At 36.7% G+C, this 16,383-nt stretch overlaps 1 protein-coding gene across 6 annotated transcripts in view; it reads right to left on the bottom strand.

The window, feature by feature from the left end:
• Nucleotides 1-16,383, bottom strand: part of CDKAL1 (CDKAL1 threonylcarbamoyladenosine tRNA methylthiotransferase) — a 713,545-nt gene that overhangs the window by 164,088 nt on the left and 533,074 nt on the right. For all 6 annotated transcript variants that reach the window (XM_074038810.1, XM_005553933.4, XM_045389964.2 and 3 more), the window contains one exon: nt 1,973-2,153. In XM_074038810.1, the coding sequence (XP_073894911.1) occupies nt 1,973-2,153 (181 nt within the window). The remainder of the gene's footprint in view (nt 1-1,972; nt 2,154-16,383) is intronic.

A 16,383-nucleotide genomic window follows, 5' to 3' on the forward strand; every position in this document is an offset into this window, starting at 1 on the left:
ACTGCTCAGTGAAATAAAAGAGGACACAAACAAATGGAAGAACATACCATGCTCATGGATAGGAAGAATCAATATCGTGAAAATGGCCATACTGCCAAAGGTAATTTATGGATTCAATGCCATCCCCATCAAGCTACCAATGAGTTTCTTCACAGAATTGGAAAAAACTGCTTTAAAATTCATATGGAACCAAAAAAGACCCCGCATTGCCAAGACAATCCTAAGTCAAAAGAACAAAGCTGGAGGCATCACGCTAACTGACTTCAAATTATACTACAAGGCTACAGTAACCAAAACAGCATGGTACTGGTACCAAAACAGAGATATAGACTAATGGAACAGAACAGAGTCCTCAGAAATAATACCACACATCTACAGCCATCTGATCTTTGACAAACCTCAGAAAAACAAGAAATGGGGAAAAGATTCCTTATTTAATAAATGGTGCTGGGAAAATTGGCTAGCCATAAGTAGAAAGCTGAAACTGGATCCTTTCCTTACTCCTCACACGAAAATTAATTCAAGATGGATTAGAGACTTAAATGTTAGACCTAATACCATAAAAACGCTAGAACAAAACCTAGGTAATACCATTCAGGACATAGGCATGGGCAAGGACTTCATGTCTAAAACACCAAAAGCAATGGCAACAAAAGCCAAAATTGACAAATGGGATCTAATTAAACTAAAGAGCTTCTGCACAGCAAAAGAAACTACCATTAGAGTGAACAGGCAACCTACAGAATGGGAGAAAATTTTTGCAATCTACTCATCTGACAAAGGGCTAATATCCAGAACCTACAAAGAACTCAAACAAATTTACAAGAAAAAAACAAACAACCCCATCAAAAAGTGGGCAAGGGATATGAACAGACATTTCTCAAAAGAAGACATGCATACAGCCAACAGACACATGAAGAAATGCTCGTCATCTCTGACCATCAGAGAAATGCAAATCAAAACCACAATGAGATATCATCTCACACCAGTTAGAATGGCAATCATTAAAAAGTCAGGAAACAACAGGTGCTGGAGAGGATGTGGAGAAAAAGGAACACTTTTACACTGTTGGTGGGATTGTAAACTAGTTCAACCATTATGGAAAACAGTATGGCGATTCCTCAAGGATCTAGAACTAGAAGTACCATATGACCCAGCCATCCCATTACTGGGTATATACCCAAAGGATTATAAATCATGCTGCTATAAAGACACATGCACACGTATGTTCACTGTGGCAGTATTCACAATAGCAAAGACTTGGAATCTACCCAAATGTCCATCAGTGACAGACTGGATTAAGAAAATGTGGCACATATACACCATGGAATACTATGCAGCCATCAAAAACGATGAGTTTGTGTCCTTTGTAGGGACATGGATGCAGCTGGAAACCATCATTCTCAGCAAACTATCGCAAGAACAGAAAACCAAACACTGCATGTTCTCACTCATAGGTGGGAACTGAACAATGAGATCACTTGGACTCGGGAAGGGGAACATCACACACCAGGGCCTATTATGGGGGGGGAGGAGGGAGGGATTGCATTCTGAGTTTTACCTGATGTAAATGACGAGTTGATGGGTGCTGACGAGTTGATGGGTGCAGCACACCAACATGGCACAAGTATACATATGTAACAAACCTGCACGTTATGCACATGTACCCTAGAACTTAAACTATAATAATAATTTAAAAAAAAGAAATTTATGATACTAGAAAAAAAAATTCCTGTCTCCCCAAGTCATCTGAATTTTACTGTTCAAAAGAAGAAAAAAGTGATTATATTTTAGTTGCCTAAGGTCATTTACCTCATCCATGGCCCCCTAGCCCCTGACCCCAACTTGGAAATCTCTTCATATTTTGTAATTTAAGGTTTATAACATGAGCAAGTTGGGTGAAGGTAGGCAACACAGCTGCATTTTTATAGCTACTGGCAAAAAACAATACCTTATAAGAAAAAGATCTTACCACTTGTGCTGGAACTTGTTCCATTTTTGCAGCAGGAGTTCCTGGTCTTGGGTAAAACTGATTAATAAAGAGGCTTGGGAATTTGTACTCTTCAACAAGTTTCACTGTTTCTTGAAAATCCTGATCTGTTTCTCCAGGAAAACCACAGATAATATCTGTAGCAATAGTTATTCCAGGAACTCTAGAAAATAACAAGACAAAAATGTAAAAACTTGACTATAAGCCATAATTATTCTATTTCCCTGATATTTTAAATACAGTTTTTGTGGTAATTAAAATTTACTTTTATAAAAAGCACACATGCAAATAGTTTTAAAGAGTCCTGAATACCAAAAGTTTAAAATGAAAAACAGTGGCTGCCTGCCATTCCCAGGGAAATCCATCTTAAATTCTTTTAAATGATTCTTTGTTCTTTCCTTTATATTTAAAAACAGATGCCAATTCTGCCATTTCTAGATTTACTAATTTTTAGGCAATAAGTTACTAATTTCTCTATTATGGTAAATGAGGCTTTAACTCTTGAACTACTCTATCCCTAACCTCCCAAATAAATCAATGAACAACCCCTAGTTAAATCAGTAACACAGTACTTCCATTGGTACAACTGCAAAGATAACTTTCACTATAGAGCCAACTAGTATACTATTCAGTTTTGTTTTTCCACAATGTGTAATTTTTCCTAGAGTTAATAATTGCTTCTCTTTTTAAAAACATTAGCTTAATGTTTTAAATACCTATGCTGATGTTTTCCAGACTCCATTAGGCCTATCAAAACCCAATACTGTTTTCTAAACCTTCTATATATTGTATGGAAATGCCATTCCTTTCAGGTGTGTGTTGCTTTTATAGTGAACTGGCTATCATCCTTGAATGTTGCTTCTTGGTATCCTTTCTTCAATAATCTTTTTTTCCCGGATCCTATGTCTTCTTAATTCTTGATCAATTCCCTCATTCTGCAGTGGTGTGCTTTCTTTCAGAAGCTTCATCAGAAAGATACCAGGGAAATTTTGTTGTTGTCTTTGCATGCGTGGTCTTAGGCCATACAACTGACCAACATTTGGTTGTGTGTAGCACTCCAAGTCAAAAAGTATTATCCATAAAAATTTTGCATTGTTCCTCTTTTTTTAAGCTGAAAAAATTGCTAATGGGATGTCCAGATTAACTTGGATGAACACTTCTTTAAATGTGCCCGCACCATTCTCTTTTTAGAAGTTTTTATTAACTTATTCTCAATGTGATAATATGCCTTGGATTGGGTTTTTAAATCTTTGTACAAGGTATAGTCTGGAGACTCATGGGCTTTAGGTTGAGGAAGTTTTCTGATATTATTTCTTTAATAATTTTTCTCTCAGGGAATCCTCTCTTTTTAATGTTGAAACTACTGGGTTGATCTCTTAGCTTTTTCTCCTTTCATCTCTGCCCTTCTATTTTCTGGAAAATTTACTTCAGCATACCTTCCAACTATTTTATTGCAAAAAAAAATTAATTCAATATTATTATTTACATTTCTCAGAGCTCTTTCTCTAATTTTCCTTTTCACAGTATCCTGTTTAGGGATGCAGTATCTTTTCTTATTTATCTGAGGATGTCAATTAAAGGTTTTTGTAATTTTTCTTCTGTTCACTGCGAGTTGTCTTTTGGTTTCTCTCATTCATGGTTGAGACTTTCTACCAATAAAGAACAATTCTTGCTGTCCTTTCATATTTAAGAGCAAAGCACTAAAATCTTTTTGTCATTGAGTGATTAGGTAGCAAGCTGCCTTTATTTTTGATAGGCCCAAATGTTGGCATCTTGGAAGTCATTTCTTTGTGGCCATTTAATGCCTCCATAAATATGGCACAGACATTGTTCTATTTTAATACTATAACAATAACAGAATTACATTAACTTATCTAAAAATCCAGTATTACTCCGAGTCCATAAACAATAGGGAAAATGGCTCCAAACGTCAAATCATAGAATATCAACTTTCCTATCATTTAAACAGGCCGGATGCAGTGGATCACGCCTGTAATCCCAGAACTCTGGGAAGCCATGGTGGTTGGATCACCTGAGGTCAGGAGTTTGAGGCCAGCCTGGCCAACATGGTGAAACCCTGTCTCTACTAAAAATACAAAAATTAGCTGGGTATGGTGGCAAGTGCCTGCAATCCCAGCTATTTGGGAGGCTGAGGCAGGAGAATCGCTCGAACCCGGGAGGTGGAGTTTGCAGTGAGCCGAAATCATGCCATTGCACTCCAGCCTGGGTGACAGAACAAGACTTTGTCTCAAAAAACAAACAAAAAAACTCAGTTCTACATGAAAGAATGAAAACAGTTTATCAAATTAAGATATACGAGATATTTGGGGGCATAAGAGGGAACAAGGGATATACCAATGAGGATAGTAAAATTATTATATTCCTAATATAGTTTCATAAAAACAACAGCTTTCCATATTTTCTTCACACACTACTTAGCACCTAGTGTGAAAGAAGCATGACAAATCTATTTTGTAAAATATTTTGTTCCTAATTTATTATTGGTCTCACCTAGCTATTTACTGGGTTGAACTTCAGTTAATAAGATAAATTCCAAGGACTGGAACTTGTCTCCATGATGATAAATAGAAAAAGAGAGAATATTCACGCAGAAGAATAAAACAGTATATTTGGATAAAAATTTAAATTTTTATTGTGATATAAACATATTTTTCTTCTTTAAAGGTAATTATCAAAATTACATTTGAAAAATCACAAATATCGTATCATTTTACATGTAAGCTATAGATAAAAAGACCATTTTTGTAGAGTAAAACACGTAGAATAGCTTTTTGGCTAGCTAGTTTTATACTTGCCTATTCAATAATTCTGATCAAAAGGTCTACAACTAAAAATTAATGGATCACAGCAGATCATAACAGAGAATAGTCCATCTCTCCTAGAAAATTTTTAAAAATAAATCGTAGAAACTGCATGGGAAATACTGTAAAAACAAAGGTTATTGTCTTCAGCTATGAATTAGAGTAAGTTTGGCACTGGATTATGGGGTATTCCCACAGGAAAGTACCTTACTGATTTTTCCTCTATCCTCCTTGATACATTATGGTGGAACCCAGTGTTATGCAACACCTGCTTACTTTGGCCTTAAGGGCCACAGTGACAAAAAAGAAACCTTTAGAGAAGTCATAGTACATGTTAGGGAAAGGGATTTTCAATGCATGGATATATTTGGCAAGGTAAACAAAAAGTTGCCTGATAGCAAGGGAGGAGGCAGGCCACTGTGAATAGTAACGTATACGAGCCAATATTGAAAAGTAAAAGCAGTTTAATGGTTGCAAAGTATATAAGAATGTGAACTGATTGCTTATAAAATGTTTTAAAAGTAGAGATTGCACTTTAATGTTAGATGAGGCTGATCCATACATTAATTTTATATATGCAAATGATCCTACTTACATTCTTGAAATTAATTTGACTCTTTAGGTGAACCAACTGAAATCTCATTTACACTGTTGATTTCCCTAGTAAACAATTCTCTTCAGTATGAGAAAATCAAAGAAGTCTGAAGTGGAACAAATTCTAAATTACTAGTATATGATTTAAATGGCTAGGAGGAAATTATAAGGGGTGTAAAACAGAATATTAATTCAAATATTTAAGATGCTAATTCTGGGTAAAAGCTATTTTTGAGATGACACGAATTTTCAAAATACTAAAAATTTTAAAATAATCATTTCCACAAACTTTTTAAGGTATAAGTGTAATGTATGTAAATACTAAGTAATATGTTATTCAATTTTAGGAACTTTATGTATGATTTCATACTAGTATTAGAAAATAATTCTGAAAGGAAGATGAAAATGAAAATGTTCATTTAGCTTAAACAACAGGAAAATTTTGGCCTTTTATTTTTTCTGTCCTATATTTACTGGCAAAATGGGTTTATTAAAGAGCTTGGGAATGGAGTAAGAAAGATTCCAATTATGTATCTGACCTTGTCAGAAGCAGTGCTATGATTACTTGTAAAGATATATCAAGGACATGTAAGGAACAGGCAAACTATTTGTTGGCTGTAGCCTGGAATTTAAGAAAGCCATAAATATTTTAAAAGTTAATTATTTCACCTTGAATAAAAACACAAACATACACATACCCCACAATTTAAACATTTATCTCAAGATTTTTATTTGCCATTTGGTGTTTCACTGGCAAAAATATGGAAAAGAATAATTCTACTTTATTCTTTAGATCAATAAATTATGAGCTTCAAATTCTACATGTGAATAAAGTAGGACTAATACACATACTAATTATCTCAAAAGACAAAGAAAAAAATGATCAGCAAAGGACTAGACCCATCAAAATTAGTAGACATAAACAAAACACATGATTAAAAGAAACAATTTTTATCCTGTGGTGGTTTATTCTAGGACAAATATTCAATACTTTTGGGGAAAAAAATGAGGTAGGTAGGGGAGAAAATATCTTGAACTGAATGAAAATGAAATCATAATACATCTAAATATATGGTATGCAACTAAAGCAGTGCTTAAAGAAAAATCTATAGATATTAATTTCTATGTTAGATATAAAAATCTAAGTTTCCACTACAAGAAGCTAACGAAGAGAAAAAATCAAATCAAAAGACAAAATAATAAAGGTAAAATAAGAAATCAATGAAATAGAAAATACAGAAAAATCAATAAAAGTAAAAAGTGCATCTTTGAAAAAAGTCAATACAATTAGTAATGTACTAGTTAGGCTGAGAAAAGAAAAGAAGATACAGATGTCCAGCTTTAGGCATGAAGGATGGGACATCACTACAGATGCTACCAACAGTAAAAGGATATTAAGAGAATATTATGAACCTTATGCCAATAAACTCACAACTTAGATAAAATGGGCAAATTCTTTGAAAGACATAAATTACGAAAATGGACTCAAGAAGAAACCAAAAACCTGAATATTCTTTTATCTATTACAAAAACTTGTAATTTAATACCTTGCCACCCAAACAAAACTACACAAAACAAAACCACTGAAGACTAAATGGTTTCATGGTGAATTCTACCAAACATTTAAAGAATGATAAAATCAATTCTATGGAAACTATTTCAAAGACAGATGAGAAAGAAACTCATTTAAGAGTCCAGTATTACCCTGTTATGAAAACCAGAGGAAGGCAAATACTGCATGTTCTCACTTATAAATAAGTAGAAGCTAAGCTATGGGTACACAAAGACAGACAGAATAGAACAATGAACTGTGAAGACTCAGAACGGGGAGGGTGGGACAGGAGTGAGGGATAAAAAAAATACATATCAGGTACAGTGTTCACTACTTGGGTGAAGGGTACACTAAAATCTCAGACTTCACCCTATATAGATCATCCATGTAACCAGAAACCACTTGTACCCTAAAAGGTACTTAAAAATATTTGTAAAAGCCAAGGAGGGGCCAAGATGGCCAACTAGAAGCAGCTGCCATCAGTGGCTCCCACCGAGAAGAATGAAAAGGGTAAGTGAATCCTGCACCTTCAGCTAAGGTATCCAGGTTCTCTAACTGGGACTGACTAGGTGGTTGGCACAACCCACGGAGAGCGAGGAAAAGCAGGGTGGAGCGACGGCTCACTTGGGAGCTGCATGCGGCAAGGGGAGCTCTCACCCACAGCCAAGGGAGGTGGTGAGTGAGTGTGCTACCCCACCCAGGAAACCATGCTTTTTCCATGAATCTGTGCAACCCATGGATCAGTAGATCCCCCTGTGAGCCCATGCCACCAGGGTCTTGGGTCCCAAGCACAGAGCTTTGCAGATGCTCAGCAGACACTCAGGTTGCAGCCAGCAGCAGCAGGCTGGAGACTGCCTAAGACGACCAAGTTCCTAGGGGTGAGGGTGGTTGCCATCACTGCAGCCTCAGTCTGCTGTTTTCTTCTGCTGGTGCTAGGAAGACTAGGCAGTCTGGACCAGGAGGAACTCCCCACAATGTGGCACAGTGGTTGTAGCAGATTGTGGCCAGACTGCTTCTTTAGGTGGGACCCAGATCCATTCCTCCTCACTGAGTGGGGCCTCCCTGTGGGAATTTTACCAACTCCAGCCAGTAGTTTACAGAGAGAACTCTGATCTTCCTGGGACAGAGCCCCTGAAGGGAGGGGCAGCTGCAGTCTCTATGGTTCAGCAGACTTAGTCTTTCCTGCCTGCTGGCTATGAAGAGGCCGGGCACTCCAGATGATGGGGATCCCCCTCAGTGCAGCAAACCTGCTCCACTAAGGGGCAGCCAGAGTGCTTCATTAAGCAGGTCCCTGATCCTGTGCCTCCTGACTAGGTGAGACCCCCACAACAGGAGTCACCAGACACCTTATACAGGAGCGTGCCCCCGGCATCAGGTCACTGCCACTATGGAAAAGAGGTCCCAGATGAAGGAACAGGCAGCCATCTTTGCTGTTCTGCAGCCCCAACTGGTGACACCTCCAGGTGAGGGAATTTGTCACCACCAGGCCTGCCTTGCAACAGCTCCTGAAGGAAGCACTAAATATGGAAAGGAAAAACCACTATCAGCCCCTACAAAAACACACTGAAGTACAAAGACCAATGACATTATGAAACAACCACATAAACAAATCCACAAAACAACTAGTTAAGAGTCATGATGACAGGATCAAATTCAAACACAACAATATTAGCTGTAAATGTAAATGGGCTAAAGGCCCCAATTAAAGGACACAGAATGGCAAGCTGGGTAAAGAGTCAACACCCATCAGTGTGCTGTATTCAAGAGACCCATCTCATGTGCAAAGACACACATGGGCTCAAAATAAAGGGACGAAGGAAAATTTACCAAGCAAAAGGAAAGCAGCAAAAAGCAAGGACTGCAATCCTAGTTTCTGACAAAACAGACTTTAAACCAACAAAGATAAAAAAAGACAAAGAAGGGTATTACATAATGGTAAAGGGTTCAATTCAACAAGAAAAGCTAACTGTCCTAAATATATATGCACCCAATAGGGAGCACCCAGATTCATAAAACAAGTTCTTAGAGACCTACAAAGAGACTTAGACTCCCACCCAGTAATAGCAGGACACTTTAAAACCCCACTTTCAATATAAGATCAATGAGACAGAAAATTAAGAAAGATATTCAGGATTTAAACTCAGCTCTGGATCAGGTGGACCTGAAGGATATCTACAGAACTCTCCACGCAAAAACAACAGAATACACATTCTTCTTGGCACCACATGGCACTTACTCTAAAATTTATCACATAATTGGAAGTAAAACATTCCTCAGCAAATGCAAAAGAATTGAAATCATAACAAACAGTCTCTTAGACCACAGCATAATCAAATTAGAACCCAGGATTAAGAAACTCCCTTAAAACCACACGACTACATGGAAATTGAACAACCTGCTCCTGAATGACTCCTGGGCAAATAACAAAATTAAGGTAGAAGTTTAAAAGTTCTTTGAAACTAATGAGAACAAAGAGACAGCATGCCAGAATCTATGAGCTAACACAGTGTTAAGAGGAAAATTTATAGCACTAAATGCCCACATGAAAAAGCTAGAAAGATCTCAAAACAACCTCTTAACATCACGACTAAAAGAACTAGAGAACCAAGAGCAAACAAACCCCAAAGCCAGCAGAAGACAAGAAATAACCAAGCTCAGAGCAGAACTGAAGGAGAAACAGACACAAAAAACCCTTAAAAAAAATCAACAAATCCAGGAGCTGGTTTTTTGTAAAAACAAAATAGATAGACTACTAGCTAGACTAATAAAGAAGAAAAGAAAGGAGAATCAAATAGACACAATAAAAAATGATAAAGCAGATATCACCACTGACTGCAAAAAATTAAACCAACCATCAGAGAATACTATAAACACCTCTGTGCAAATGAACTAGAAAATCTAGAAGAAATGGATAAACTCCTGGACACATACACCCTCCCAAGAGTGAACCAGGAAGAAGTTGAATACCTGAATAGACCAATAATGAGTTCTGAAATTGAGGCAGTAATAAATAGCCTAGCAACCAAAAAAAGTACAGGACCAGATGGATTTACAACTAAATTCTACCAGAGGTACAAAGAGGAACTGGTACATTCCTTCTGAAACTATTCCAAACAATTGAAAAGCAGGGACTCCTTCCTAACTCATTTTATGAGGCCAGCATCATCCTGATACCAAAATCTGGCAAAGAAACAATAAAAAAAGAAAATTTCAGGCCATTATCCTTGATGAACATCGATGTAAAAATCCTCAATAAAATACTGGCAAACCGAATCCAGCAGTACATCAAAAAGCTTATCCACCATGATCAAGTCAGTTTCATCCCTGGATGCAAGGCTGGTTCAACATATGCAAAACAATAAATGTGAATCATCACATAAACAGAAATAAAGACAAAAACCACGTGATTTTCTCAATAGATGCAGAAAAGGCCTTTGATAAAATTCAAAACTCCTTCATGTTAAAACCTCTCCATAAACTAGGTATTGATGGAACAGACCTCAAATAATAAGGGCCATTTATGACAAGCCCCACAGCCAATATCATACTGAATGGGAAAAAACTGGAAGCATTCCCCTTGAAAATGGACACAAGACAAAGATGCCCTCTCTCACCACTCCTATTCAACATAGTACTGGAAGTTCTGGCCAGGAAAATCAGGCAAGAGAAAAAAACAAAGCATATTTAAATAGGAAGAGAAGAAGTCAAACTGTCTCTATTTGCAGATGACACGATCACGTATCTAGAAAATCCCATCGTCTCAGCGCAAAAACCTCTTAACTCAATAAGCAATTTCAGCAAAGTCTCAGGATACAAAATCAATGTGCAAAAATCACAAGCATTCCTATATACCAACAATAGACAAGCAGAGAGCCAAATCATGAATGAACACCCATTCACAATTGCTACAAAGAGAATAAAATACCTAGGAATACAGCTATTGAGGAAAGTGAAGGACCTCTTCAAGGAGAACTACAAACCACTGTTCAAGGAAATAAGAGAGGACACAAACAAATGGAAAACATTCCATTCGGCCAACAAACATATGAAAAAAAGCTCAACATCACGGATTATTAGAGAAATGCAAATCAAAACCACAATGGCATACTATCTCACACCAGTCAGAATGGCGATTATTAATAAGTCAAGAAACAACAGATGTTGGTGAGGCTGTGGAGAAATAGGAATGCTTTTACACTGTTGGTGGGGATGTAAATTAGTTCAAGCATTGTGGAAGACAGTGTGGTGATTCCTCAAAGACCTAGAACCAGAAATACCATTTGACCCAGCAATCCTATTTCTTGGTAAATACCCAAAGGAATATAAATGATCTTTTTATAAAGATACATACACACGTATGTTCATTGCAGCACTATTCACCATAGCAAAGACATGGAATCAACCCAAATGCCCATCAATGATAGATTGGATAAAGAAAATGTGGTACATATACACCACAGAATACTATTCAGCCATAAAAATGAAAGAGATCATGTCCTTTGCAGGGACATGGATGCTGTCAGAAGCCATTATCCTCAGCAAACTAACGCAGGAACAGAAAACTAAACACCACATGTTCTCACTTATAAGTGCGAGCTGAACAATGTGAACACATAGACATGGGGAGGGGAACACACACTGAAGCCTGTTGAGGTGGGGAAGAGTACCAGGGAAAATAGCTAATGCATGCTGAGCTTAATACTTAGGTGATGGGTTGATAGGTGCAACAAATCACCACAGCACACATTTACCTAGGTAACAAACCTGCACATCCTGCACATGTACCTCAGAACTTAAAAAAAAAGTTAAAAAAAGAAAAACAAAAACAAAAAAACAAGAACACAAAAATTTTTAAAGAAAACCAGAGGAAGAGATTAGAATTAAACTATAGACCAATATCCCTCATAAACAAAGAAACAAAAATTCTTAACAAAACATTGGCAAACTGAACCCTGCAAAATTAAAAAAATGACTATATATCATGACCACTTTTTAAATCCAAGAAAGGTAAGTTTGACTTGATATGTGAGTATCAATTAATGTAATGTACCCTATAAAAAGAATAAAGGACAAAATAAAAACCACATAATGATAACAGATTCAGAAAACTTTTGACAAATCCAACACCCATTCATGATTTTTAAAAATGCTTTTCCTGGCTGGGCGCGGTGGCTCAAGCCTGTAATCCCAGCACTTTGGGAGGCCGAGACGGGTGGATCACGAGGTCAGGAGTTCGAGACCATCCTGGCTAACCCGGTGAAACCCCTTCTCTACTAAAAAATACAAAAAACTAGCCGGGCGAGGTGGCAGGCGCCTGTAGTCCCAGCTACTCGGGAGGCTGAGGCAGGAGAATGGCGTAAACCCGGGAGGCGGAGCTTGCAGTGAGCTGAGATCTGGCCACTGCACTCCAGCCTGGGCGACAGAGCGAGACTCCGTCTCCAAAAAAAAAAAAAAAAATGCTTTTCCATTAGGATTGATAATAAAGCAAAGACTTCTGCTCTCACTTCTTCAATTCAACATATTACTGGAGGTTCTAGTCAGTCCAAAAAGCAAGGAATAGAAATTAAAGGCATATATGTTTAAAAGAGAGAACTTTTTTTTTTTTGGCAGGTGACATGACCTTGTATGTAGAAAATCTAAAGAATCTAATGAGCCTACTAAAATAAGTCAGTTTAGCAAAACTGTAGGATACAAGATCAATATATAAAAATCAATTGCATTTTTTATACTAGTAATGAACAACCTGAAAATGAAATAAAGAATCCAACTCCATTCACAATAGCAAAAAAACTACTTGAGAATATCTTTGAGAAAGAAAGGTAGAAGTTGTATGCCAAAAACTGGGAGAATTTAAAGAAATTGTCTTAAAACTTGATGAGGGAAATTAAAGAAGATCTAAATAAATGGGAAAATATATAATTTTCATGGATTAGAAAATTCTGCATTGTTAAAATGGCAAGCCTCTCCCAATTGATTTATAGAGTCAATGCAACTCTATCAAAATAACAGCAAGTATTTCTGCTGAAAATGACAAGCTGTGCCTAAAATTTATGTGGAAATACAAATGACCTGAAATAGCCAGAACAGTTTTGAAGGAAAAAAAAGCTGGTGGAATAAATGAACCTGTTTTAAAGACTATAAAACTCCAATAATCAACGCAGTGTGGTATCAGTGTAAGGATACATCAATGGAAAAATATAGAGTCCAAATATATACCAATTCATCATATATGGTTAATTAGTTTTCAACAAAATTACCAAAGCAATTCAATGAGGGCGGGAAACAAAGCGTTTTCAATAAATGGTACTGAAACAATCAAACACCATATGCAAAAAACCCCCACAAATTACTAAACCCTCCACCTAACATTATACACAAAAATATTTCAATGTGCATCATAGTCTGAATGTCAGATGTAGAATTATTAAACATCTAGAAGAAAATATGGGAGGAAATCTTTGTGACCTTGGGTTACGCAAAGATTTCTTAGCCATAGTGCCAACACCAAAAGCGCAATCTGTAAAAGTAAAATTTGATAAACTGAGAAATCAAACTTACTCAAAAGATACCCTTAAAAAATGAAAAGAGAAGCCATAGAGTAGAATAAAATATTTGCAAATCATATATCCAAAAAAAGATTTGTATCCAAACTATATTGAGAACTCTATGATTCACTAACAGGGAGACAACACAATGGTACAATGGGCAAAAGATTTTACCAACACTTTACTAAAGAAGATATAGGAATAGCTAATAAGTACATTAAAATTTGCTTAACATTGTCACTAGTCAGAAAAATGAAAGTTAAAACCATGTAAAATGCCACATATCCAGTAGAATGGCTGTACCAAAAAGACTGAAAAAAAAAAACAACAACAGATATTAGTAAGCATATAGAGAAACTGAAGCACTTATACATTGAAGGTGGGAATTTTAAATGGTGCAGTCACTTTGGAAAACAGTCCGACAGTTTCTTAAAGAGTTAAACATACACTTACTGTGACCCAGCAATTCTACTGTAGGTATCCACCCAAGGGAAATGAAAATGTAAGCTCACACGAAGACCTGTACTTGGATTTTCACAGTAGCAATCTTCATAACTGCCCCAAACTGGTAACAGTCCAAATGTCTATCAGTTGTTGAATGAATAACAAAATGTGGCATATCCATATGTGGAAATTACTTGCAAATAAAAAAGAGCCAACTACTGATACATACATTAACATGAATGAATCTGAAAAACATTCTTAAGTAAATGAAAGACGAAGGATTGCTTATTGTGATTCCATTTATAAGAAATATCTAGAAGACGACAGAATAGACAGAAAACATATCAGGCTTGCCTGGAACTGTGAGTAGAAGCAGGGACTGGCTGCAATTGGACATTAGGAAAATTTCTGACAGAATGAAAGTGTTCTAAAACTGAATTGTGATGATAGTTGCACAACTGCATTAATTTACTAAAAATCTTCAAAACGCTTACATGGAATGAATATTCAGTGTTCTCTAAATTATCCTGCAGACTTAACTATGTAAAAAAAAAAAAAAAAAAAAAAACTTTCTGAAGACAGAAAGATAGCACGAATCTTCCATAACATACTCTTCTAATAAGTTTTATTGAGCACTTACTATGTGAGACTCAATCATATTCTCTTATTTATTTTTTGCAGAGATGGAGTCTTGCTTTGTGGTCCAAGCTGGTCTCAAACTTGGAGCCTCAAATGATACTCCCGCCTCAGCCTCCAAAAGTCCTGGGATCACAGGTGCGAGCCGACTGCACCCGGCCAAGAGGTCTTAATAGTTGAACTATGACAGGGCGTAGTCAAAGAATTAAATGTGGACAAAGGAGCAGGTGTGGTGGCTCATGCTTGTCATCCCAGTACTTTCAGAGGCCAAGGAAAGAGGATCACTTGAAGCCAGGAGTTCATGGCCAACCTGAGCAATAAAGCAAGACCCTGTCTTTACAAAAAAAAAAAAAAAAAAATTAAAATTAAAAATTAAAAAAATTTAAATCAGCCAGGTGTGGTGGTGTGTGCCTATAGTCTCAGCTATTCCAGAAACTGAGGTGGGAGAATCACTTGAGCCCAGAAGTTTGAGGCTTCAATGAGCTATGATCGTGCTACTGCACTACAGCCTGGGCGACAGGGCTAGACTCCACCTCTTACAAGAAAAAATAGACAAATCGGGACAAATGGCAAAATAAAAGGCAAGGAATAAAGGAATTATGTTCAGAGCATGAAATCATGAAGGACTTGAAGAAGGAAAGTGTGGATCTATTGCCCAAGTAAAACATCATAAAACAATAAGGAATCATTCTATTTATATTGAAAGAGAAAATTTAGGAAGAAACAATTCAACATCTTCAAATAAATTTCAGAATTTTTTCAGCATCTCTAAATTTATTCTCATAATTTTATTAAAAATTTCTTAAATTACCTGCTCTAAAAAAAGAAAAAACACTAAAACATTTAGATGAAGACTGAAAAGCCATAATGAGTGACTAAGACAAAGAAAGTGTAGTGTGACCTGGGCGTTTGTTCTTATTCTTTTAATATGATTGTCTGGGAGAAACACCTTCCTTGCATAACTAAGATGTTCTACCACTAACTAGCTACATGATCTTGGACAAACTATTCAGCCTTAGATGCTTCCATTTCTTCTTTCATAAAATGGATATAGTAAAAGTATTCATAGATTAGGTTAATCAGGTAATAGATGTACTAATTGCTCAGGATGGTGCTTCCCATATAGTGCTTATTATGTATTAGCTTTATTATTGTAACCTTGTCAGAGAGATGGTAACACCTGTCATTTATTATGTAACACTAAGTGCCAGGCAATCTGTTAACAACTTCATCTTGTTTAATATAACTTTCTCATAATATAGATTCTAATCCAGTTTTCATGAGAAAGGGGGAAAATGCCATTAGGGAAAGAGGTACAGTAAATTGCCCATAATCACAGAATCAATAAATAGTAAAGGAAGCATCTGATCTGAAGCTTCTAATCACTACCCAAGGTAGTCCTTATCTCTTACCCATGTCACTAATGTGCTCATAGCACTGATGTACCATAAGCACTGGTTGATCATAAGTTCACGAAAACAAAACTTATTATTACTATTTTGGTGAGACATGGTCTCACTCTGTCACCTAGGCTGGAGCGCAGTGGTGTGATCTTGGCTTAGTGCAGCCTCTATCTCTTGGGTGCAAATGATCCTCCTGCCTCAGCCTCCCAAGTAGCTGGGACTACAAAGTAGCTGAGATTACAGGTGTGCACCACCACACCTGGCTAATTTTGTTTATTTTTGGTTGAGATGAGACCTCACAACATTGCTCTAGTTTGTCCTGAATTCCTGAGCTCAAATGATCCAGCCAGTGTTACATTCTGCTACTTTAATGAGACCACATTTACACAGGTCACAT

Source organism: Macaca fascicularis, chromosome 4, assembly GCF_037993035.2.
Source record: "Macaca fascicularis isolate 582-1 chromosome 4, T2T-MFA8v1.1".
NCBI lineage: Eukaryota > Metazoa > Chordata > Mammalia > Primates > Cercopithecidae > Macaca > Macaca fascicularis.